The sequence below is a fragment of the Chiroxiphia lanceolata genome, chromosome 4 (assembly GCF_009829145.1).
Source record: "Chiroxiphia lanceolata isolate bChiLan1 chromosome 4, bChiLan1.pri, whole genome shotgun sequence".
Classification (NCBI taxonomy): domain Eukaryota; kingdom Metazoa; phylum Chordata; class Aves; order Passeriformes; family Pipridae; genus Chiroxiphia; species Chiroxiphia lanceolata.
The window spans coordinates 707891-734139 of NC_045640.1; the positions used below are offsets into that span (position 1 = coordinate 707891).

Consider the following 26249-nt stretch of genomic DNA (forward strand, 5'->3'; position numbering starts at 1 on the left):
GCCCTCGTTCGAGGGGTGGCATTTTCCGAGGTTTTCCTTTCATTCCTGCTTTTTTTTGGTGACTCTGGACTGGGAGATGCAGGTTCCAGAGGAACACGAGTGTCCAGGGAATTCTGGCTCCTGCTTTGCTCCTCTCAGAAGGCAAATTCCGAATCCCTCACGTGCTTCCCAGATTTGGGATCACCCTCTGGAGCTCCCTCTCCCTGGGCACTGTGCAGGGGTGGCTTTCCCTGTCCCGTGGGGTGGTGATTGATGTGGTTTGTAGGAACAGCAGCCCCTTCCCACACCCAAGGGTGATGCCAGCCCCCCATCCCGTGCTGCTGCTCCCACTAAATCACTACTTTTTGGGAATTGGCTCCCAGCATCTCACTCTGCCCAACTCTGACCTTGCTGCTGCCGCTTCCTCCCCTCTCCTCATCCCTCTGGAACCCTCCCACCGTGATCCTGGTGGGACAGAGGTGGTTCCACCTCATCCTTCCCTAAAAGGGGCTGAACTTGCTGGAGGGCAGATCCCTCCTGTTTCCCTGGGAACGCTCAGGGATCGCTCCCAGCAGGTGTTTGATCTTCTCCAGGCTCGGATGAAAGGGAGAAACCCAGTTTTCCAGCGAAATCCTCCCCCCAACCCTCATCTCCCCCTCTGGCTGTCCTGGACTTCCAGAGGGACATGAGTTTGGCGGAGAGATGGAGACTCTGGGAGGATCCAGCGTGGGGAGGGGGTCGGTGTCCCATCCTGGGGTTCCTGACGTGTCCTTTCCCTCTCTCTGCTCCCTCAGCCAGAGGATTCTGACCTTCCCTACCCACCCCCCCAGCGGGAGCCCAACATTTACATGGTGCCCCAGGGCATCAGACCCGTCCTGCAGCGCACGGCCATCGAGGTGAGAGGGGACAGGGGACAGGGACGGGGTCATGGGGCCATCGAGGTGAGAGGGGACAGGGGTCAGGGACGGGGTCATGGGGCCATCGAGGTGAGAGGGGACGGGGTTGTGGGGGTATCGAGGTGAGAGGGGACGGGGTCGTGGGGACATCGAGGTGAGAGGGGACAGGGGACAGGGACGGGGTCATGGCCATCGAGGGGACAGGGGACGTGGGGTCATGGGGACATCGAGGTGAGAGGGGACAGGGGACAGGGACGGGGTCACGGGGACATTGAGGTGAGAGGGGACAGGGGACAGGGGATGGGGTCATGGCCATTGAGGTGAGAGGGGACAGGGGATGGGGTCATGGGGACATTGAGGTGAGAGGGGACAGGGGACAGGGACGGGGTCATGGCCATTGAGGTGAGAGGGGACAGGGGACAGGGATGGGGTCATGACCATCGAGGTGAGAGGGGACAGGGACATGGGGTCATGGGGCCATCGAGGTGAGAGGGGACAGGGTCATGGGAATGGGGTCATGGACATTGAGGTGAGAGGGGGCAAGGGACAGGGACGGGGTCATGGGGACATCAAGGTGAGAGGGGACAGGGGCACGGGGATGGGGTCATGAGGACATCGAGGTGAGCAGGGACAGGAGACGGGGTCACGGGGACAGGGTCATGGCCATCGAGGTGAGAGGGGACAGGGGATGAGGTCCCTCAAGGGGACCTCAAGGTGAGGTGGGGATCCAAAACAGGCCTTGGGATGCAGAGAACCCCCAGAGCCTGGGGGGCTGGAGAAAAAGAGGCTCCAGAGGGACCCTCTTGGTCCTCACAACTCCCTGACAGGAGGGGGGAGCCGGGGGGATGTTTGGGCCCTTTTCCCAAAAAACAAGGGACAGGAGGAGAGGGAACGGCCTCAGGCTGTGCCAGGGGAGGGTCAGGTTGGGGCTGAGGAGGAATTTGTTGCTGGAAAGGGTGGTGAGGCCTTGGCAGGGGCTGCCCAGGGAGGTTTGGAGTGCCCAGCCCTGGAGGTGTCCCAGGAAGGCCTGGCCGTGGCACTCAGTGCTCTGGGCTGGGGGACAAGGGGGGCATCGGGCACAGGGGGCACTCGGTGACCTTGGAGGGCTTTTCCAGCCTCAGGGATTCCGTGCACACCCGACTTTTCCCACCACTGGGTCACCTCTCCATGGAGGGCCACCCCTCACCTTCCCTTCCCCTGGCGAGGAGCTCGGTGACACAGCCGGTGACAGAGCCGGTGGCAGAGGGGTGGCTCAGTCTCTGCTGTCCCCTCCCCTGCAGATCCTGGCCTGGGGGCTGAGGAACCTCAAGAGCTTCCAGCTGGCCAGCGTGACCTCTCCCAGCCTGCTGGTGGAGTGTGGGGGGCAGCTCGTGCAGTCCTGCGTCATCAAGAACGTCAAGAAGAACCCCAACTTCGACGTCTCCGTGCTCTACATGGAAGTGGTGAGGGCCCCGGGGGCTGGGATCACACGGGGCTGCTTGGGAAGGACCTGGGGGGCCCAGGAAAATGCACCTTCTGGTGAAGGGCCTCAAAGTCCCATAAAAATGCACCTTGTGGTGAAGGACCTCAAAGTCCCATAAAAATTAATCTTGTGGTGGAGGACTTGGGGGGTCCCATAAAAATGCACCTTGTGGTGGAGAATCTCAGAGTCCCATAAAATTGGATTTTATGGTGAATGACCTTGAAGTCCTATAAAAATGCACCTTGTGGTAGAGGAGTTGGAGGTCCCATAAAAATGCACCTTATGGTGAAGGACCTCAAATCTCATAAAAATGGATTTTATGGTGAAGGACCTCAAATCTCATAAAAATGGATTTTATGGTGAAGGACCTCAAATCTCATAAAAATGGATTTTATGGTGAAGGACCTCAAATCTCATAAAAATGCACCTTATGGTGAAGGACCTCAAAATCCCATAGAAATGAATCTTGTGGAGAAGAACCTCAGAGTCCCATAAAAGTGGATTTTATAGTGAAGGACCTGGAGGTCCCATAAAAATGCACCTTGTGATGAAGGACCTCAAAGTCCCATAAAAATGCACCTTATGGTGAAGGACCTCAAAGTCCCATAAAAATGCATCTTTTGGTGAAGGACCTGGGGGTCCCATAAAAATGAATTTTATGGTGAAGGACCTCAGGGTCCCATAAAAATTAATCTTGTGGTGAAGGACCTGAGGGTCCCATAAAAATGCACCTTATGGTGAAGGACCTGGGAGTCCCATAAAAATGGATTTTATGGTGAAGGACCTCAGATCTCATAAAAATGCACCTTATGGTGAAGGACCTGGGAGTCCCATAAAAATGGATTTTATGGTGAAGGACCTCAGATCTCATAAAAATGCACCTTATGGTGAAGGACCTGGGGGTCCCATAAAAATGAATCTTGTGGTGGAGAATCTCAGAGTCCCATAAAGTGGATTTTATGGTGAATGACCTTAAAGTCCTATAAAAATGCACCTTGTGGTGAAGGACCTCAGAGCTCCATAAAAATGAATCTTACGGTGAAGGATGTCGAAGTCCCATAAAAATTACCCTTACGGTGAAGGACCTGGGGGCACCATTAAAAATCTTTTGGTGAAGGACCTGGAGTCCCACAAAAATGAATCTTATGGTGGAGAACCTCAGAGTCCCATAAAAGTGGATTTTCTGGTGAAGGACCTGGAGGTCCCATAGAAATGAATCTCGTGGTGAAGGACCCCAAAGCTCTCAGAAATGGATTATTCTGGTGAAGGACCTGGGGGTCCCATAGAAATGAATCTTGTGGTGGAGAATCTCAGAGTCCCATAAAGTGGATTTTATGGTGAATGACCTTAAAGTCCTACAAAAATGCATCTTGTGGTGAAGGACCTCAGAGCTCCATAAAAATGAACCTTATGGTGAAGGACCTGGGGGTCCCATAAAAGTGGATTTTATGGTGAAGGACCTCAAATCTCATAAAAATGCACCTTATGGTGAAGGGCCTGGGGGTCCCATAAAAATGCATCTTGTGGTGGAGAACCTCCGAGTCCCATAAAAGTGGATTTTCTGGTGAAGGACCTGGAGGTCCCATAGAAATGGATCTCGTGGTGAAGGACCCCAAAGCTCTCAGAAATGGATTCTTCTGGTGAAGGACCTGGGGGTCCCATAAAAATGAATCTTGTGGTGGAGAATCTCAGAGTCCCATAAAAGTGGATTTTCTGGTGAAGGACCTGGAGGTCCCATAGAAATGGATCTCGTGGTGAAGGACCCCAAAGTTCTCAGAAATGGATTATTCTGGTGAAGGACCTGGGGGTCCCATAAAAATGAATCTTGTGGTGGAGAACCTCAGAGTCCCATAAAAGTGGATTTTCTGGTGAAGGACGTGGAGGTCCCATAGAAATGAATCTTGTGGTGGAGAACCTCAGAGTCCCATAAAAGTGGATTTTCTGGTGAAGGACGTGGAGGTCCCATAGAAATGAATCTTGTGGTGGAGAATCTCAGAGTCCCATAAAAGTGGATTTTCTGGTGAAGGATGTGGAGGTCCCATAGAAATGAATCTTGTGGTGAAGGACCCCAAAGCTCTCAGAAATGGATTATTCTGGTGAAGGACCTGGGGGTCCCATAAAAATGAATCTTGTGGTGGAGAATCTCAGAGCCCCATAAAGTGGATTTTCTGGTGAATGACCTTAAAGTCCTATAAAAATGCATCTTGTGGTGAAGGACCTCAGAGCTCCATAAAAATGAACCTTATGGTGAAGGACGTTGAAGTCCCATAAAAATTCACCTTATGGTGAAGGACCTGGGGGCACCATTAAAATTAATCTTTTGGTGAAGGACCTGGAGTCCCACAAAAATGAATCTTATGGTGGAGAACCTCAGAGTCCCATAAAAGTGGATTTTCTGGTGAAGGACCTGGAGGTCCCATAGAAATGGATCTCGTGGTGAAGGACCCCAAAGCTCTCAGAAATGGATTCTTCTGGTGAAGGACCTGGGGGTCCCATAAAAATGAATCTTGTGGTGGAGAACCTCAGAGTCCCATAAAAGTGGATTTTCTGGTGAAGGACCTGGAGGTCCCATAGAAATGAATCTTGTGGTGGAGAACCTCAGAGTCCCATAAAAGTGGATTTTTTGGTGAAGGGCCTGGAGGTCCCATAGAAATGAATCTCGTGGTGAAGGACCCCAAAGCTCTCAGAAATGGATTCTTCTGGTGAAGGACCTGGGGGTCCCATAAAAATGAATCTTGTGGTGGAGAATCTCAGAGTCCCATAAAAGTGGATTTTCTGGTGAAGGACCTGGAGGTCCCATAGAAATGGATCTCGTGGTGAAGGACCCCAAAGTTCTCAGAAATGGATTATTCTGGTGAAGGACCTGGGGGTCCCATAAAAATGAATCTTGTGGTGGAGAACCTCAGAGTCCCATAAAAGTGGATTTTCTGGTGAAGGACGTGGAGGTCCCATAGAAATGAATCTTGTGGTGGAGAACCTCAGAGTCCCATAAAAGTGGATTTTCTGGTGAAGGACGTGGAGGTCCCATAGAAATGAATCTTGTGGTGGAGAACCTCAGAGTCCCATAAAATGGATTTTCTGGTGAAGGACGTGGAGGTCCCATAGAAATGGATCTTGTGGTGGAGAACCTCAGAGTCCCATAAAAGTGGATTTTCTGGTGAAGGACGTGGAGGTCCCATAGAAATGAATCTCGCGGTGAAGGACCCCAAAGCTCTCAGAAATGGATTATTCTGGTGAAGGGCCCTGGAGCCCCATAACAAAGCCCCTTTTGACACGGTTGGTTCTGCCCCCGTTCTCTGTGGGGTGGTGCAGCAGCTCTGCCCCCCTGCCCCGTGTCCTGACCCCCCCTGTTCCCGCAGCGCCTGCCCAAGGAGAGCCTCTACAGCCCCCCCATCGTCATCAAGGTCCTGGACAACCGTCCCTTCGGGCGCCGGCCCGTGGTGGGACAGTGCTCCGTGCGCTCCCTGGAGCCCTTCCGATGGGATCCCTCCGGCCAGGACAGCGCCCGGCCCCCCGGGCACGGAGGTACGGGGGGGCTGGCACCGGGATCCTCGTGGAGCAGGGAACGGGGCGGGTGGGGAGGGACCCGCCCAGGGACACCTCCCCCCAGCCCAGCGTGCTCCAGCCTGGCCTTGGACTCTTCCACGGATCCCGGGGGGCAGCCACGGCTTCTCTGGGAGTTCTATCCCAGCCCCTCCCAACCCTCACAGGGAGGAATTCCTTCCCAGTATCCCACCTAACCCTGCCCTCCCTGGGCTCAATCCATTCCCTCTTGTCCTGTCACTCCGTGTCCTTGTCCAAGCCTTCCTGGAGCCCTCCCTTCTCCAGGAGGAGCCGTGGGTCACTCCCCACGTGGCTTTGAGCTCAGCCCAGCTCTAGTCCGGATCCAAAAACCCCAGGAGGTGCCAAGAATGAGTTTAGCTCTGGGACTGGCTGGTGGGATGGGCCGTCCTTGGGCCAGGCTGGTCAACCTGCAGGAAGATGAACTTTGGGGGCTGTGAAGGGTCTGGATAGGGTTGGGGTCAGGGACATGAGCTGTGGGTGGTGTGGAGGCTCTGGGAGAGGTTGGGATCATGGACAAGAGCCGTGGGTGGTGTGAAGAGTCTGGGAGAGGTTGGGATCATGAAGATGAATTTTTGGGTGGTGTGAGGGCTCTGGATGAGGTTGGGATCATGGACAGGAGCCGTGGGTGGTGTGAAGAGTCTGGGAGAGGTTGGGATCATGAAGATGAATTTTTGGGTGGTGTGAGGGCTCTGGATGAGGTTGGGATCATGGACAGGAGCTGTGGGTGGTGTGAGGGCTCTGGGTGGGGTGCAGGGTGTCACCCCAAGGCTCTGGGTGCCCCTGGCTGCCCTGCCATGCCGTGCCCTCCCTGCAGACGACGTGAGCCTCACGCCCGGGGACGACGTCCTCATTGACATCGACGACAAGGAGCCCCTGCTCCCTGCCCAGGTATGGAAAACGGGGCAGGGGGGGACAACGGGATCCTCGGGGTGCTCTGGGGGACCCTGGGAGGCTGGAGGGCTGGAGTGATGCCCTGGGAGGCCATGGCTGGTTCTCTCCCTCCCTTTGGAACTTCCACCCGTGTTCTCACCCCCCCTCCTCCACCTGCACATCCCCAAACTCATCCTCCTTCCCTGCTTTCGGTGTCAGGGGCTGGGTTGGCTCTTCTGGGGGAGGACAAGGGACTCTCTCCACACCAGGCTCTTCTTTCAGCGTCTCCTCCTCACTGTGGGGTTTGGTTTGAGGCTGGGCAAGGTCTGGAGTCACCCCTTGGGAAGGACAGGCACTGTCCCAAAGAAGGGATGGGAGGGATAAATAATCCCTGGAGGGATTTATCCCAGCACTGGGAGGTGAACTGGTGCTGGGAGATGATGGGACAGTTTTCCCAAGGCCAGGCTGGAAGCAAAGATTCCCCGAGGTTCCATCATCCTCACCCCATGCCAGGTCTCCTTTTCCCAGTTTTCCTCTTTGAAGGTTCCCTTGCTGCTTCCAGCAGCTCCAGTCCCTCTGCAGAGGGGGCTGGTGGGACTGGGATTGCAGGATCCACAATCCAGCTTGGGCAGGGAAGGAGAGGGGTGTTCCAAGCTCCCTGTGCCGTGAGTTTGAGGGACCTCAGCTGTCCCTCGTGGGTGGATCAGGCTGGACACGCCCCTGGAGCTGCTGTTCTCCTCCCTGGAGCTTCCCATTCCCGTAATCCCTGTGTTCCTGCCCCAGCAGGGGTGTCCCCTCTGGGACAGCCCTGCCTGTGCCGAGCTGGGCAGATCCATGGCTGATCCACAGGTGATCCTGGTGGCCCAGGAGCAGCTGGGCGTGGTGCCAGGAACGTTTGGTGCAGCTTCCCATGGTCTCCTGTCCCTTTGGTGTCCTGGGCACGTGCTGGAATTGCCTTTCCCCCCGTTCCAAAGGCTGGAGGTGCCGCAGGGAACCTCGGGCTGGAAGAGCCTGAGCTTTGGGGAAGGATCTGCCCCTCGGGTGTCTCCTGCCCCACCTTTCCTGGCCCTGGGCACTTCCAGGGGTGGGCAGGAAGATGTGGCACTTGGGCACCAATCCTGCTCCTTGTCCATCCCCTTGGTGGCTCCCCAGCGTTTCTATTCCCGAGGATTCCGTGGTGCCGTTGGATCCCCGTGGGCGTGTCCCAGGGTGGGCTCGGCCTGGGGATCCCAAATCGGGCTGGGAATGAAGATTTTTGGCCAGTTCCCAGCAAATCCCATGGCTGTGGGACTCCAGCCTGGACTGGCCTTGTCCTGGTCACTTATCCCACCCCCAGGCTCCCATTCCAAGTCCCCATCCCTGGGAGTGTCCAAGGCCAGGCTGGAGCATCCTGGGCTAGTGGAAGATGTCCCTGCCCATGGCAGGGGTGGCACTGGGTGGTCTCTAAGGTCTTTCCCAACCCAACCCATTCCCTGATTCCATGATTCTGGGACCCCCAGGCAGGGCTTTCTTCCCAAAAATCCTCCAGGACAAGAGTAGTCATGTGCACCTTTCCTGTGACACTCTTGGAGCTGGGAGAGCTGGAGCAGCTCAGCCCTTCCCTCTGGGAATCCCTGGGGAATCCCTGGGATCTCCCACCCAAAACCTCGCAGGGATTTCATGGGGATGTGACCAACCCTCCTCCCATCAGCTTTTGGGGGATGAAACCCCTGGATAGGGACACAACCCCCCCTCTGTACAGATGTTCCCAGCATTTGGAGCTCCAGGGGCGGCTCCCAGGAGTGGGGAATCAGCCCAGGAGCTGCAGAGATCCCGGAGGAAGGGGCAGGAGAGAGGTTTGCAATCCATACATCGTTCCTTGGGGTGGTTTAAAGCTGATGGAAAAACATCTCCCAACTCACATCAGATTCAGGGAACAGTTGAAAGGGGAGGAAAAGGGGGAGAGGGACGTGGCAAAGCCAAACCCCTCCACTCCAGGGAAGATTTGGATGATGTTTTATGGGAACAAACACTTCCCAAACAACCCCTGCCCTGAGCCGAGTTGTTCACTTTGACCCCACGTTTGTCCTCCTCTGCTTGTTTGTTTGTTTGTCTTTCCCTTTTTGTTTTGGGAGAGGAGGGAGCTTGTTCCTGGAAAGCCAAACCGAAATTCCCACCTTCTCCCTCCCTGACCCCTGAATCCTGGCACTGGAAGCTGTTCCTGCCCTGGAGGGGGACAGGGTTGGGACGTGGGTGGATCAGCAGGGTCCTCTCACCCCGCCCTGCTCCCGTTTGGGGGCAGATCCGGGGGGTCCAGGAGCACTCCCAGCCTGCAGAGACCATCCTGCTCCTTCTCCCTGGGAAAGAGGGACGGATCCATGGCCAGGAGCCCGTTCCCAGGGCTCTCCCAGCCGTGACCTTGGAAGCAGGAGCCAGGATTGTGCAGGGCTGTGCTTCAGTGGGTGGCTCCAGAGCTCTTCTCCCTCCTTGCCAGGCCTGGCCTTGGTCCCTGCTCCGATGGATGTTGGGAACAAAGGATCCCTCTGTTGTCCTCCTCGGGAATGGGGAAAACAAGCAGAGGTGAATCCCCCCTGCTCCAGAGCTGGGGAGTGTTGGCCATCCCATCCAGGGGGGAAGAGGAGTTCATCTGGAGTTCAGAGCACTTGGTGTGCACGTGAACCACACCGTGGTCGTCCGGAGGGATGGAAAAACCTCCCCAAACCCACGGAACAGCTGCTTTTCCAGGCTGACCCCTTCCAGTTTGGGAGATGGACCCAGAGTGGGGTTTTGGAAGGGCTGAAGTCCTGCCTGCTCTGCATTCCCTGTTCTCCAGGGGGTCATTCCCCTGGGAAGGACATCCATGGTGTGTCCATGTGCAGCCCCAAGGGATGAGCCAGGGGTTTGTCCTTCTGCTCGTGGATAAATCATGGAGGGGCCGTTCCCAGCAGCCTCCCGGAGCTGGGGGGGGTGTCCTGGTTGGAGCTGAGCCTCAGGGAATGTTTTCCCCGTGGAGCAGCTGGGAATGGGGTGTTTTCAGCTGGTTTCAGGTCCGGGGTGGGGCTCAGAGCAGCGTGTTGGGGGAGAGGCTCAGGGAACGCTGGTGGGATGGGGCTGATGTTTTCTGGGAAGAACATCTCGTTTGTCCCCCTCTCCCACCTCCAAGGGACCAACCCTTGGGAAGCAGGAGCAGAGCTTGGTGCCCAGGGCAGGGATGGCAGCTCTTGGGCTGCCCAGGACAGGCTGAGCTTGGAGCTGGGCCTTGGTCCCGAGCTTTGCTGATCCCATTAAACCCCTCCCGGGCTCCCGGGATGAACGTGCCCCGCTGTGCCCGGGGAGATTCCCTGCTCCACTGGAAAGCATTAACAGCTTTTCCATCCCACATTTCCCCCTTTAACATCCCATCCACTCCCTGTAACCGTGCCCAGTTTGCTGAACACCCCTAAAAACCCAAACCCTGCCGAGGCTGGGAGGGTTCACCCTCCCTGGGGACGAGGCCTCACCCTCGTCCCCGGGGCGGATTTCCTTGGATTAATTGCTTTGATTTCTCCCCAACGGTGCTTTTGCCGACGTGTGCTCCCCCCCATCCCTCTAATTCCATGGCTAATGGATCCTTTTGATTTGTAGCTTGCCGAGGGCGTGACCAGCTCTGCACTAATTACCCTCCCTCCTGCCGGGGCCCCGCCTCCTGTAGGTATCGCTTCACTTCCAATTCACGGCTTCCTCGAGGGCTTTTCTCTGGGATTGGGGGGCATGTGGAGATGGGAAAGAGGCATTTCCCACTGGGAAAGACCCCCTTGCTGCTCGGCGAGGTGGCAGTTCCACGGGGAATGGTTTTCCCTTCCTGCCCAAGGGAAGGAGTTGGGGTTGGGGAGGAATCCCGGGTCCTGCTCTGGAGCAGGAAGGATGTGGAGCTGTTGGAGAGAGTCCAGAGGGGGCACCTGGATGAGCAGAGGGATGGAGCAGCTCTGCTGGGAGGAAAGGCTGGGAAAGCTGGGATTGTCCAGCCTGGAGAAGGGAAGGATCCAGGGAGAGCTGAGAGCCCCTGGCAGGGCCTGAAGGGGCTCCAGGAGAGCTGGAGAGGGACTGGGGACAAGGGAGAGAGGGACAGGACACAGGGAATGGATTCCCAGTGCCAGAGGGCAGGGATAGGTGGGATATTGGGAAGGAATTCCTGGCTGGGAGGGTGATGAGGCCCTGGAATGCATTTCCCAGAGAAGCTGTGGCTACCCCTGGATCCCTGGAAGTGTCCAAGGACAGGTTGGAGCAACCTGGGATAGTGGAAGTTGTCCCTGCCATGTCCCTGCCCATGGCACAGGGTGGGACTGGATGGGCTCTGATGTCCCTTCCCACCCAAACCATTCCAGGATTCTTTAATTACCCTCATCCAGCTTCTCTGGGCAACCTGTGCCAGGCCCTTCCCACCCTCACAGGCTGGAATTCTTTCCCAGTGTTCCATCTATCCCAGTTCTGTCCCTGTGTCTCTGCAGCACCGCTGGACCCAGATGTTGCCCCCTGGGGTGGTTTGTGTGTCCCATGGAGAGGATGGATGGGTGGCAGTGCTGGGATCCCAACAGTGCCCACAAACCCTCCATGAATCCCTTCCCCAGCCCTGTCCATCAGCATCTGGAATTTACAGGAGCGTGGGTTTGGTTTAGTTCCCATAAAATAGGGGGGGGATGAAAAAAAGGAGGAGAAAAGCTGCAAATCGTTAATTTAAAATAAAAGCAGCGGAATGGGAGGCAGGAACAGACCCCTTGTCCTGGTTTTCCCCAGGATCCTACGGGATGATGGGATGTGATGTAACAAACCCCACTTTGCAGGGAGGTGTGGATGTTCCCTTGGGAAAACCATCCTGGTTTGGGAAGCTGGTCATGGAGTTGGGCCGTGCACGTCCCTGTCCCACCTCCTGCTCCTTTCAGAGCTTTGGAGCTTCCCAGGAAAGCAGGAGCTGTGGGATGAGGGGCAGGGGAAGAAATATTAGGAAAAAAGGCTTTTCCAACCCAAAAGCTCCAGCCCAGTGTGGAGTCCAGGAGGGGGAAAATCCCTGGATTTCCCCGGGGATCCGCCTCCCGCTGTGGTGTTAATGGCAAAGGATGGTTTCCCTCTGCCAGAGGGAGGGGTGGGATATGGGGAAGGAATTCCTGCCTGGCAGGGTGGGGAGGGGCTGGAATGGAATTCCCAGAGGAGCTGTGGCTGCCCCTGGATCCCTGGGAGTGTCCAAGGCCAGGTTGGAGCAACCTGGGAGAGTGGAAGGTGTCCCTGCCCATGGAACTGGATGAGCTTTCAGGTCCCTCCCAACCCAACCCATTCCATGATTCCATGATTCTTGGGCATCTCCCAGAGGAGAGGAGCTCAGGAGGAGCCCTGAGACGCCCCTGAGCCGTGGGACTACGAGGAGGAGGCTCCCATTCCCCCCGGGAATGGCTCCAAGGCCCTTTCCCCGCGGTGCCTCCCCCGTCCCTCCGGCCGAACATTCCTCGTCCCACACAAATATCCCAGGGAAGGACCCGGGAACGGAGCCCAGTGGAGCCGAATCCACGGAGCCCAGACCTGGGAGTGATTTGGGATAATTGGTTGTTCGCTGGCTTTGCTCCCTGCAGAGCCCAGCACACATTTCACGGCTTCTCCAGTTACCGTTGGAAGAGCTCCTGGCGCTGGATGGCTCCTCCTGGGAACGGCTGCCAAGGAGCTGCCTCCCGGAATGTTCCCCCTGTTCCTTTTATTCCCAGCTGGGAGACAGCCCCTGGCCAGGGGGGAATGCTGGGTTCCCACCGTGGAGTCATGGAATGGCTTGGCTTGGGGGGGATCTTAAAGCCCATCCAGTCCCACGGGCAGGGACACCTCCCGCTCTCCCAGGTCGCTCCAACCCGGCCTGGGACACTTCCAGGGATCCAGGGGCAGCCACAGCTCCTCTGGGAAATTCATCCCAGGGCCTCCCCACCCTCCCAGGCAGGAATTCCTTCCTGAAGGGAGAAATCCTCCTCCCTCCAGCCCAGCCCAGAGCTGATCCTGGGATGGGCAGGAGGATCCAGGGGAAAGGCCTGGGCAGCCGAACATCCCGGCCTTTTCCAGAGGGATCATCCCATCCCAGCTCCAGAGCTTTCCCCCAGCAGGAATTCTGCCTCCAGCCGGGAGGGATGAGCAGGCCCAGCCTGAGGTGGTGGCTCAGCTGCTTTGGGCAGGTTTGTTGCTGTAATTCTCTGTATTCCCACTGGGAAGAGCCAGAGTGAGCAGGAGAACAGGGATAAGGATCGAGGCTCCCGTTATCCTGCTGCTGCTCCGCTCCGGGCTCTACCTGGGCCCGATCCTGGCCCTGCCTCAGTTTCCCTGGAAGGTGCTGGTAGGGATTAAGTTCCACCAGCAGCTGATTTGTCCGTGGTGTGGGAATTTACCAGGTTTCCACGTCTTTCTCCAGACTGAAACAACCATTCCAGCAACTCCTGGGACAGCTGGGTTGTGCTGGACAAGCCCAGGTTCCTGGGATCTCCATTTGGGAATGCATCCCATGGGATGGGCTTGTGGTCACAGGGAACCCTGGGCAGGGGGGGGAAATCCCTGTGCCTCGGCCTTCCCGACCAAAATGAGGTTAAAAACAGGGAATTCTCTCCGGGATTGGGGAAAAAATGGGATTGAAAACATCCCCGGAGCCGTTGGGGTGACACAGGTCTGGGTTTGGGGATCCAAAGGGGGGAAGAACTGGGGGATCAGGCAGAGCTTCCACCCCATTCCCTGTTATCCCAAGGGATGAGGCAGCCGATGGCTCTGCTGATCCCAAGCCCTGATCCAGGGATCCTCAAGGCCCCGTCTGAGGAACCTCAGGGGTTCCCCCGAGGTTTCCCCACTCCATGGAAACTCAGCACGTTCCCTGAGTGCCCTGGATGTGCCCAAACCACAATCCCAGGAATTTCAACCCGCTGGGGAATTCTGGGGATTTAAGTCATTAAAAAAAATAATACTGGAATTTCTGTATTTCTGGAAGCTTTTGACCATAAGATATTCCTGTCTTTGGGATTTCCCCCCTGGAAGGGGCTCTGCTGCTTCCCTTTCCCTGGAAAACTGCTGAGCTGGTCCCGCTGGTGAAATAATCCTGGATCATCCCTCTGATCCCTTGTTAAAGGTGGATTTTCCCATGTTAGCAGAGAATTCCAAAGCTGGACTCCCTGGAGCTGGAAAGACCTGGACTTTTATCCCAGTAGTGAGCAGGAAAACGTTTGGGATCATGATTCCAGCCTGGGAGAATTGGGATAAAGGTGCCAGCCCACCTCGTGGTGATCCCTGCTCCGGGAGAGGGGACAGGGATGGGGAGGCAGGAAACCTCTGGATAACTCACTTCCAGGTCTGGAGGAGCTCCTTTCCAAGCTCAAATTGGAGGCTTCGATCCCTTGGGCTTAAATTTGTGATCAGCCGGGGGTTGATCCCGTGGGATCCATGGAAAAGCTGGAGAGGGAATGCAGGAGGTCCCTCAGCCACCTGCTCCAGGCTCAGGGAACAGATCCCGACCTGGAGACCCTCTGGGCTGTGTCCAGGATAAACCACTGGAGGTGATTTGGGATATCCCGAGGGAATTTTGGCTATCCCAGGGGAATTTTGACTACCTGGAAGGGGTTTGGGGATACTTGGAGGGAGTTTTGGCTCCCTGGAGGGAATTTGGGATACCTGGAGGTGATTTGGGATATCCCAGGGTGATTTTTGGCTCCCTGGAGGGAATTTGGGATACTTGGAGGGAATTTGGGCTGTCCTGAGGGAATTTTGGGTGTCCCGAGGTAATTTTGGCTTTCCAGAGGTGATTTGGGAATCTCGAGGGAATTTTAGCTGCCTGGAGGGAATTTTGACTGCCTGGAGGGAATTTGGGATACCTGCAAGGGATTTGAGATCCCTGGAGGGGATTTGGGATCCCTGAGAGGGAATTTGAGATCCCTGGAGGGGATTTGGGATCCCTGAGAGGGAATTTGGGATCCCTGGAGGGAATTTGGGATACCTGCAAGGGATTTGAGATCCCTGGAGGGGATTTGGGATCCCTGAGAGGGAATTTGAGATCCCTGGAGCTGATTTGGGATACCTGGGAGGGAATTTGGGATCCCTGGAGGGGATTTGGGATCCCTGAGAGGGAATTTGGGATCCCTAGAGGTAATTTGGGATACCTGCAAGGGACTTGAGATCCCTGGAGTGATTTGGGATACCTGGGAGGGAATCTGGGATCCCTGGAGGTGATTTGGGATCCCTGAGAGGGAATTTGGGATCCCTGGAGGTGATTTGGGATACCTGGGAGGGAATTTGGGATCCCTGGAGGGGATTTGGGATAGCTGGGAATGAATCTGGGATCCCTGGAGGGGATTTGGGATCCCTGAGAGGGAATTTGGGATCCCTGGAGGGAATTTGGGATAGCTGCAAGGGATTTGAGATCCCTGGAGGTGATTTGGGATACCTGAGATGGAATTTGGGATCCCTGGAGGGGATTTGGGATCCCTGAGAGGGAATTTGGGATCCCTGGAGGGGATTTGGGATAGCTGGGAATGAATCTGGGATCCCTGAGAGGGAATTTGGGATCCCTGGAGGGAATTTGGGATCCCTGCAAGGGATTTGAGATCCCTGGAGGTGATTTGGGATACCTGGGAGGGAATTTGGGATCCCTGGAGGGGATTTGGGATAACTGGGAATGAATCTGGGATCCCTGGAGGTGATTTGGGATACCTGGGAGGGAATTTGGGATCCCTGCAAGGGATTTGAGATCCCTGGAGGTGATTTGGGATACCTGGGAGGGAATTTGGGATCCCTGGAGGGGATTTGGGATAACTGGGAATGAATCTGGGATCCCTGGAGGGGATTTGGGCCCCCCTTGGTCGCTCCATGAAATCCCTCAGTCCATCCTTGGTGTGGTGGATCCATTGCTCTCCCTGCCCGCTCCATTCCCAAACGGATTCCTACCCTTCCCTATTAACATTCCAGCTGCTCCCCTTCCCTCCCTTTTTTAATTCCTCCCGTTTTTTTTGTCGTGACCTCCGTAAAAATCCACTAAAATCTTTCCCCCCCCCTCTCTTTCCTTGGGGCTGCAGAAGATCCCGTGGGTAAGTCCTGGGATGAATCCAAGTGCTTTCCTTGGAATCCCCGGGGGAACGTCCCAGGAAAGCCACGATGCTCCAAGAGGAGCTTTTCAAACACTAAACCGGGGGAAATCATGGAAGGCAAATTCAGATTTTCCAAAAAAAAAATAAAAAAGGAGTTAATTTGTGTGATATTCCCATGAAATCCAACGTCTGTCCCAGTGAAATCCCGCAGCACTGGCTTCAAACAGAATTCCAGGAAACCTCTGGTGTAATTCCTGCGTCGGTCTGGGATTCTGTGGCCTTCTAGAATCAGGCATCGTTGTTTTGCGGGAATGTTTCGTGGGAACGTTTCGTGGATCGCAGGCAAAGCCCCTCCGGCTTTGCTTTAGGCATTTAAAAAATGGGATTCTTGGAAAATCCGTGGTTTTCCTCTCGGAGCAGCATCCTCGGGGCTGGAATGGTTTGCCCAGGGAATGAGGCAACTGGTCCTTGCTGGCGGGAGGTGAAACTGGGTGGGATTTTCCTGCTTTTCGGCCTGATATTGTGGGAAGAGGGTTTTGCCCTTAATTTTTCGTGGGAATGTCTGGATTGGGATTGGATGGATTTCTTCCTTCCCCCCGGGCTGTGTCGGGATGGGGGGGGTTGGGTGGTGCTGGGGCACAACCGGGGAGTCAATCCCTGTCCCCAAAAATCTCGGCGCCGGAGTCCGTTCGGTCCCATTCCCTGCGCGGTCCCGCCCGGAGAATCCCGGGAAAACCACCTTCCAAAGGGCCGGAATCTCCCTACAAACGCTCCCGTCGTTTTCCTGGGAGCTCCACTTTGCCCTCCCGAGGAGAACCATCCCGCCAGGAGAAGGTTCGCGGGTTTGGGCCGGGAGAATCCCCCAAATCCCCCCGGGAATGGGGGCTGGAGGAGCTCCCGGGGGGGATCCAACCCCCGGCGTTGGGGTCGGCGCGGGAGCTCAGCTCCGGGAATTTGGGATCTTTCCTTGGAGCTGAGGAACTCTGGGATCTGCTGCAGGAGGAAGAGTTCATCGACTGGTGGAGCAAGTTTTATGCTTCCGTAGGAGAGAGGGAAAAATGCGGCTCCTACCTGGAGAAGGGCTTTGACACCCTGAAGGTGAGCGGATTCCCGCACTTCCGGCTCCTTGGATCTCGCGCTCCAGGAATTTTTGGGGGGAATTTTTGGGCTTAGGAAAAAAAAAAAAAAAAAATGAAACGTTGCCCCGAGGGGGGAAAAAACCGGAATATTTTCCGAATGGATGTTGGTTTTAAAAATGCGCGTTGTTGGTTTTAAAATAAGTTGTGTTTTGAAGATGAGTATGGTTTTAAAAATATTGTTTTTAAAGTAAAATACTGTTTTAAAGGTAAAGATTGTTTTAAAAATAGAGATTGTTTTTAAAATAAATAGTGTTTTAAAGGTAAGTATTGTTTTAAAAATAGAGATTGTTTTTAAAATAAATAGTGTTTTAAAGGTAAGTATTGTTTTAAAAATAGAGATTGTTTTTAAAATAAGTTGTGTTTTAAAGATGAGTATGGTTTTAAAAATATATATTGTTTTTAAAGTAAAATACTGTTTTAAAGGTAAAGATTGTTTTAAAAATAGAGATTGTATTTAAAATAAATAGTGTTTTAAAGATAAGTATTGTTTTAAAACTATATATATTGTTTTTAAAATAAGTTGTGTTTTAAAGATGAGTATGGTTTTAAAAATATATATTGTTTTTAAAGTAAAATACTGTTTTAAAGGTAAGTATTGTTTTAAAAATATATATTGTTTTTAAAATAAATAGTGTTTTAAAGGTAAGTGTTGTTTTAAAAATAGATATTGTTTTAAAAATAAAATACTGTTTTAAAGGTAAGTATTGTTTTAAAAATAGAGATTGTTTTTAAAATAAGTTGTGTTTTAAAGATGAGTATGGTTTTAAAAATATATATTGTTTTTAAAGTAAAATACTGTTTTAAAGGTAAAGATTGTTTTAAAAATAGAGATTGTTTTTAAAATAAATAGTGTTTTAAAGGTAAGTGTTGTTTTAAAAATAGAGATTGTATTTAAAATAAATAGTGTTTTAAAGATAAGTATTGTTTTAAAACTATATATATTGTTTTTAAAATAAGTTGTGTTTTAAAGATGAGTATGGTTTTAAAAATATATATTGTTTTTAAAGTAAAATACTGTTTTAAAGGTAAAGATTGTTTTAAAAATATATATTGTTTTTAAAATAAAATACTGTTTTAAAGGTAAGTGTTGTTTTAAAAATAGATATTGTTTTAAAAATAAAATACTGTTTTAAAGGTAAGTGTTGTTTTAAAAACATATTTTATATATAAATATAAATATAAATATTATTGTTTCAAAATATATTTTATATGTAAATATAAATATAATTGTTTAAAAAATGTAATTATATATAAGTATAAATATTGTTTAAAATAATATATAAAATATAAATATTATTGTTTTAAAATATAATTTTAATATATAAATATAAATATTATTGTTTAAAAATATATTATAAATATAAATATAAATATTATTGTTTTAAAATATATTATAAATATAAATATAAATATAAATGTAATTGTTTTAAAATATAATTTTATATATAAATATAAATATTATTGTTTTAAAATATGGGGGTTTATATAAATACAAATATTATTGTTTTAAAATATATTTATATATAAATATTAATATTATTGTTTTAAAATAAAATTTATATATAAATAAAAATATTATGGTTTTAAAAATGTAATTTTATATATAAATATAAATATTATTGTTTAAAAATATAATTTATATGTAAATATTATAGTTTTAAAATATAATTTATATATAAATATAAATATTATTGTTTTAAAATATAGTTTATACATAAATGTAAACAGAAATATTACCATTGAAAATATAATTTATATATAAATATTATTGTTTTAAAATACATTTTATGTATAAATATAAATAGAAATATTATTTTTAAAAAATATAATTTTATATAAAAATATAAATATAAATATAATTGTTTTAAAAATACCTACTTGGAAAATCCAAATTGCTTTGCAAAATCCCCTCTGGAAGCTCTGCTGCCTTCGGGAAATCTCCACCTTGGAAGTGGCCGAGGAGGTGGGGGAAAGGCCGCCCTGGGAATTGTTTGGGAATGAGGAAAACCGGGCAGGATTTCACACCCAGGCCCCAGCAGGGCTAAAACGGGGAAAAGACCTTTCCTGCCCTTAAGGAAAACGTTCCCAGCGGGATTTTTCCGGTGGGAAACCCTGGAAGGAGCCCTCTGTGATGGGCTGGTGTTTATTGTAGGGTCACCAAACTCTCCATCCCCATCCTGGGGGACGGCGGGGGTGGGAGATCCCGGGATTTTTTTTCCCCCGTGGGGGGGGATTTTCCCGGGGCCTGAGGAGGTTGGAAGGAGCCTCTTCCCCATCCCGTGTGTCCCTGCAGGTCTACGACGCGGAGCTGGAGGAGGTGGAGGAGTTCGAGCACCTCTGTGACTTCTGCCACACCTTCCCCCTGCTCCGGGGCCGGAGCCGCGACTGCAGCGACGACCCCTCGGTCGTGGGGGAGTTCAAGGTGGGAGCGGCTCCCGAGGCCTGGAATTCCGGGGAGGGGCTGGGAGGGCCCTTCCAACCCAAACCGTTCCAGGATTCCGGGAATTACGGGAGCTGCGGTTGCCCCAACACTGGGAGAGTCCAAGGACGGGTTGGAGCAACCTGGGAGAGAGGAAGGTGTCCCTGCCCAGGTGGAATCAGTGGGATTTACAATCCCTTCCAACCCAAGGCATTCCAGGATTGTGGAGCCAGGCTGGGAGAGCTGGGGGGGTTCCCCTGGAGAAGAGAAGGCTCCAGGGAGAGCTGAGAGCCCCTGGCAGGGCCTGAAGGGGCTCCAGGAGAGCTGGAGAGGGACTGGGGACAAGGCAGGGAGGGACAGGACACAGGGAATGGCTTCCCACTGCCAGAAGACAGGGATAGATGGGATATTGGGAAGGAATTCCTGACTGTGAGGGTGGTGAGGGGCTGAGATGAATTTCCCAGAGAAGCTGTGGCTGCCCCTGGATCCCTGGGAGTGTCCAAGGCCAGGTTGGAGCAACCTGGGAGAGTGGGAGGTGTCCCTGGTTGGAACTGGATGGGATTTAAGGTCTCTCCCATCCCAACCCATTCCATGGTTCCATGAACCCATTCTGGCTTCAAGCTGCCAGAGGGCAGGGTTGGGTGGGATATTGGGAAGGAACTCCTGGCTGTGGGGGTGGTGAGGGCCAGGGATGACATTCCCAGAGCAGCTGTGGCTGCCCCTGGATCCCTGGGAGTGTCCAAGGCCAGGCTGGAGCCCCCGGGATAACGGGAGGTGTCTCTTCCCACACTGGCCCAAGACGACCTTTCAGGTCCCTCCCAACCCAACCCAACCCAACCCATCCCATCCCACGATTCCATGATCCATCCCACCCGCTGGGGACGCCCATCGCTCCTGAACTCCCGTGTCCTTCCCAGGGTTCCTTCAGGATCTACCCCCTTCCTGAGGATCCGCGCGTGCCGGCGCCGCCCCGGCAGTTCCGGCAGCTCCCGGCGCGGGGTCTCCAGGAGTGTCTGCTCCGGGTCTACATCATCAGGGCCTTCGACCTGCAGCCCAAGGACTCCAACGGGAAGGTATCCCGGTATCCCGCTATCCCGGTGGGAATGGGCTCCGGGGGCGGGATCTTGGGACAGGTTGATTAAAACCGACCAAAATCCGTCGATTCCGCTTAAAATTTTGGGATCTGTCCCTCTTTTCTGTCTCTGTTGGAACTCTGGGGATGCCAGAGCCAGCTCTTCCTCATCCCACGGGGATTTTCCGTAGGATTAGTTCAAATGTGGAAAGGAGTTTTGGCTTTTTAGTGAGTTTTTTGGGGGGATTTTGGTGCCAAAGGGCGACGAAATTCTCTCTTTCCCAGGAATTCCTTTGCCAGTGCGGAAGGAAAATTTAAGGCAAAAGGAAATTGGGTCTTTATTTTGTTTTATTTATTTTATTTTATTTTATTTTATTTTATTTTATTTTATTTTATTTTTTAATTTATTTTATTCTGCACTATTTTATTTTATTCTACACTATTTTATTTTATTTTATTCTATACTATTTTAATTTATTTTATTCTGCACTATTTTATTTTATTCTACACTATTTTATTTTATTTTATTCTATACTATTTTATTTTATTTTATTCTATACTATTTTCTTCTCTACTATTTTATTTTATTTTATTTTATTCTATACTATTTTATTTTTTAATTTATTTTATTCTGCACTATTTTATTTTATTCTACACTATTTTATTTTATTTTATTCTATACTATTTTATTTTATTTTATTCTATACTATTTTCTTCTCTACTGTTTTATTTTATTTTATTTTATTTTATTTTATTTTATTCTATACTATTTTCTTCTCTACTATTTTATTTTATTCTATATTCTTTTATTTTATTCTATATTCTTTTATTTTATTCTACACTATTTTATTTTATTCTATTCTATACTATCTTACTCTATTCTATACTATCTTATTCTATTTTTTTTGTTCACTTTGGGTCACTTTACCCCCTCCCCCCCAAAAAAAAATATATCTCAGGGAAAGGTCCTTTTTAACTGTTTTTGTTCCGACTGGAAAACAGGGAAAAAGTTAAGGAAAACAACGGGAAATATTTGAATAGACGAGGAAAGAGATGTGAAATATAGAGGGGAAATAATATAGATATGAAATATATTAAATATATAAAAGAAATGTATGAAAAATATTATATATATGAAATATATGAAATAGATATGAAATATATATATGTGAAAAATAAGAAAATTTAGATATATAAAATATATGAAATAGATATGAAATATATATATGAAAAATAAGAAATTTATATATATAAAATATATGAAATAGATATGAAATATATATATGAAAAATAAGAATATTTATATATATGAAATATAGATGAAATATTAAAAAAAATATGAAAAACGTGAAATCTGTATGAAATACGTGAAAAAAATGTGTGAAGAAAATGAAACTGCTTTTGAACCTGCCTGGCTTTTGAAAATGGGTTGGGAATGAAGTTTTTCCAGCCCTTGGGAATCTCCCGTAAGTGACTCCCGGGGATTAAAAATAACTAGAAAAAAGGCTCTTTTTTCACACTCAAAAACCCCCAAACTGACCCAAATTTGACCCCCAGTGTCCCCCCCGGGCTGGGAATTCCCCTGGGGAATCCCGGGTGTCCAGTGTCCTTCCTTGGCTGGTGCTTTCCCATCCATTCCTTAAAAACAAAAAAATCTCCAGGAAAAGGGAAATCCAGGAAAAGTGATGAGGAACTGGTCCCGGGTGCCTTTTCCAGGGAATTTTTTTGGTGAGGGCTGGGATGGAGGATCCCTGACCCTGAGCCGGGCGGAATCTTTTCGGTGCAGTTGGATCGTTTTCCCGACTTTTTTTTTCCCGGCCCTCGAGTCAATTGAACCCCTTTTTAAAGGAATGCTGAGTTTCCAAGGTTGCTGGGACCGTGAGAGGGATGGGGTTTGGAGCATCCCGGGCTATGGATCCTGGCACAGGGTGGGATTGGGTGGGATTTAAGGTCCTTCCCACCCCATTCCATGATTCCCTGTCTCTTGCCCCCCCCCCCTCAGTGCGATCCCTACGTGAAGATTTCCGTGGGAAAGAAATCCATCAACGACCAGGAGAATTACCTGCCCTGCACCCTGGAGCCTGTCTTTGGGAAGTAAGTTTGGGATTCACTTTGGGATCCAGGGGATTTTTTTGTGTCACGCTGAGGGAATTGTGCTGGATGAGCCAGAGCTTCCCGTTCCAACCTGCACTCAAGGCTGGATGAGGCTTGGAGCAACCTGGGATGGTGGAAGGTGTCCCTGCCCATGGCAGGGCATGGAATGGGATGGATTTTAAGGTTCCTCCCATCCAAACCATTCCATGATTCCCTTGGCTCTTGTTCATCTTCTCCCTGGGAATTCCGAGCTGTGGAGCTGGGTCTGCTCCGTCATCCATGGATGCACCAGGAGGGATGTTTAGACCTGGAATTCCCTCGTGGAGGAATAATCCCGGTCCCACCGGTGGTAGGGGGAGTCCAGGGAACTTCTGCTCCTCGTTTAGGGAATTTGGTTCCATGTCTGGAGGAAAAATGGGATGGATGGAGACCTGTTTGGGACCGTGGGACAGGACACCTCCAAATGGGATTCCGTGGAAAAGAGTTATCCATAAACATGGTTTCCTGAGGCAGTTCCTGCCAGTTCAGGCTGCCAGTGACACCTTCCCAGAAAAGCTGGATGGACAGGGTTTAGATGGGATATTGGGATGAAATTCCTGGCTGAGAGGGTGGGGAGGCCCTGGCCCAGGTTGGGCAGAGAAGCTGTGGCTGCCCCTGGATCCCTGGGAGTGTCCAAGGCCAGGTTGGAGCAACCTGGGAGAGTGGAAGGTGTCCCTGCCCATGGAACTGGATGAGCTTTTAGGTCCCTCCCAACCCAACCCATTCCATGATTCCATGATAAACTGAGCCAACATGACACAGCCCTGGCACTGTTGGGTGTTGGGATGGGGAGTGGGTCCATCCTGCTGGCACTGGGGTGTTGGGATGAGGAGTGGGTCCATCCCACTGATGTGTTGGGATGGGAGTGGATCCATCCCACTGGCACTGGGGTGTTGGGATGGGGAGTGGGTCCATCCCACTGGTGTGTAGGGATGGGGAGTGGGTCCATTCCCATTCCCACTGGTGTGTTGGGATGGGGAGTGGATCCATCCCATTGGTGTGTTGGGATGGGGAGTGGATCCATCCCACTGGGGTGTTGGGATGGGGAGTGGGTCCATTCCCACTGGCACTGGGGTGTTGGGATGGGAGTGGATCCATCCCATTGGTATGTTGGGATGGGGAGTGGATCCATCCCACTGGGGTGTTGGGATGGGGAGTGGGTCCATTCCCACTGGAGTGTTGGGATGGGGAGTGGATCCATCCCATTGGTGTGTTGGGATGGGGAGTGGGTCCATCCCATTGGTATGTTGGGATGGGGAGTGGATCCATCCCACTGGGGTGTTGGGATGGGGAGTGGATCCATCCCACTGAGGTGTTGAGATGGGGAGTGTGTCCATTCCCATTCCCACTGAGGTGTTGGGATGGGGAGTGGGTCCCTCCCAGGGTCTCCCCCGTCCCATCCATGTCTCCCACCCCGTGCAGGATGTTCGAGCTGAGCTGCACCCTGCCCCTGGAGAAGGACCTGCGGGTGGCCCTGTACGACTACGACCTGCTGTCCAAGGACGAGAAGATCGGGGAGACCGTCATCGACCTGGAGAACCGGTTCCTGTCGCGCTACGGGGCGCGCTGCGGGCTGCCCCAGACATACTGCGTGTGGGTACCGGGGCTGGGGGGCTCTGGGGGGGCACCAGGGGGGTCCCAGGCTGCACTTCCCCCAGTGCTGGTTCTCCTCCAGGAGCCCCAAATGGGGCAAATAACCTGGAAATCCTCGGGGAGATCCCGTCACCCCCCCGGCGTCTCCCGCTCACACCGTGCTGGGGACGCTCCCCTTGCACAGCCTGCCCGGGGGAGTTGGTGATACCCCGTCCCTGGGAGTGTCCAGGACCTGGTTGGAGTGACCTGGGATGGTGGAAGGTGTCCCCTGCCCCTGGAACTGGGTGGTTTTGAAGGTCTTTCCAACCCAACCCATTCCATAATTCCGTGGTCCTGTTCGGTTTCAGCTCCGGGCCCAACCAGTGGCGGGACCAGCTCCGCCCTTCCCAGCTGCTCCACCTCTTCTCCCTGCAGCACAACTACAAGGCTCCCACCTACAAATCCGACCGGATCATCTTCAGGGATCAGGAGTACGTCCTGTCTGAGCAGGGTAAGGGCACTGGGATCTTCTGGGATAGCGGAGTTTCCTTTATCCAGAGCAAGGGGTGGAGCTGGAGGCCAGAGCAGGTTGCTGGGCACATCCCCATCCTCCCCACCTCACTGTCCAGCTTGGATCTGCACCATTCCCAGGCTTGGCCGTGCCCCAAACCCTGGGATCGAACCCAGACCTGCAGTGCAGCCCCGGGAACATTGACCTTGGGTGACTTCCCTGGGCTGCAGGAGCTCTGAAGTCCATCCTGGGCTGAGAAGCTCCAGCCTGATGTTCCAGCTGCTGGAGGAGCAGCTGTGCCATTGGAATCTCGTTTTGGGTCACTAGATGGAGACAGGATCACACACACAGTGCCCAGGGATCCCCTCAGGGCTCAGGGGGCAGCTGGAAGGGCAAAACCAACCTCTGCCCTATGTGGGAGTATCTCTGAGGCCTGGGGAGGTGTTTTCTTGTTTGCACAAAACCCACCCCAGCACTGACCCTTTGACCACCCTGGGCATCACCTCGTGCCCCTCTGACCCACACCCCCTTGGGGCAGGAGTTGCCTCTGTGAGAAAACTCTGCTTTAAGGCATCAAAGGGGTGTTTAGGCCCTGGGGGGATCATGGAATGGTTTGGGTGGGAAGGAACCTCAAAGATCATCCTGTTTAACCATGGGCAGGGACACCTCCCACCAACCCGGGTTGTTCCAGCCTGGCCTTGGACACTTCCAGGGATCCAGGGACAGCCACAGCTTCTCTGGGAAATTTATACCAGGGCCTCCCCACCCTCCCAACTGGGAATTCCTTCCCAGTATCCCATGACAAATTTTATTGTGGCAGTATTGGGGCCACCCCATCAAGGGGGTCGTCAGAGGCACAAAACAAGGCACAACCCAGCGCTGATCCCTCTCCTGCTCTTGGGAATCAAGGTCTAAATTCCTGGTTTTCCCTAAGGAGGAGGAAGAGGAGGAGGAGGAGGAAGAGGAGGAGGGAAGCAGGGGTTTTCAGCTGGGGCTGGGGAGGTGTTGGAGCAGCGGGTCCCCCCCGTGCCACCCCCTGCCTTTCACCTTCCTCTGCTTTAATGGCAGCGAGTTCAAAGAGCAGAACAAAGTGTGGAGCTTGACCTGGAGGAGATCTGGGAACCAGCTGTGAGCTGGGCTGGGCTGGGCCAGGAAACCACAGCAGGGCTTTTACAAGCGTCTGCCCCGGCCCCTCAGCCCACAACACCACCAGCCCCTCAGCCCACACTCCCCCAGCTCCTCATCCCACAACCCCCACCCTTCATCCCACAACCCCCACCCTTCATCCCACAGTCCCCCCAGCCCCTCATCCCACAACACTGCCAGCCTCTCATCCCAGAACCCCCCCGGCCCCTCATTCCACCACTCTTCCGGTCCTTCATCCCAGAACCCCCAGCCCCTCATCCCACTACACCACCAACCCCTCATCCCACACCCCACGACCCTCATCTGACACCCCCTGATCCCTCATCCCACAACCCCCTGGCCTCTCATCCCACCCCTCAGCCTTCATCCCACAACACCACCAGCCCCTCATCTCACAACCCCCCCGGCCCTCATCCCACCACTCTCCTGGTCCTTCATCCCA

General features: G+C 52.0%; 1 protein-coding gene across 1 annotated transcript in view; it reads left to right on the forward strand.

Moving 5' to 3' along the window:
* Nucleotides 1–767: 767 nt before the first annotated feature.
* LOC116785544 (dysferlin-like) overlaps nt 768–26249 on the forward strand; it is a gene marked incomplete at its 5' end in the record, with an annotated part of 56527 nt that continues 31045 nt past the window's right edge. The window contains 10 exons of the mRNA XM_032685211.1: nt 768–875; nt 2156–2317; nt 5697–5862; nt 6716–6789; nt 16815–16913; nt 19248–19376; nt 20291–20446; nt 22448–22539; nt 24001–24171; nt 24519–24661. Of these exons, the coding sequence (XP_032541102.1) occupies nt 768–875; nt 2156–2317; nt 5697–5862; nt 6716–6789; nt 16815–16913; nt 19248–19376; nt 20291–20446; nt 22448–22539; nt 24001–24171; nt 24519–24661 (1300 nt within the window). The remainder of the gene's footprint in view (nt 876–2155; nt 2318–5696; nt 5863–6715; nt 6790–16814; nt 16914–19247; nt 19377–20290; nt 20447–22447; nt 22540–24000; nt 24172–24518; nt 24662–26249) is intronic.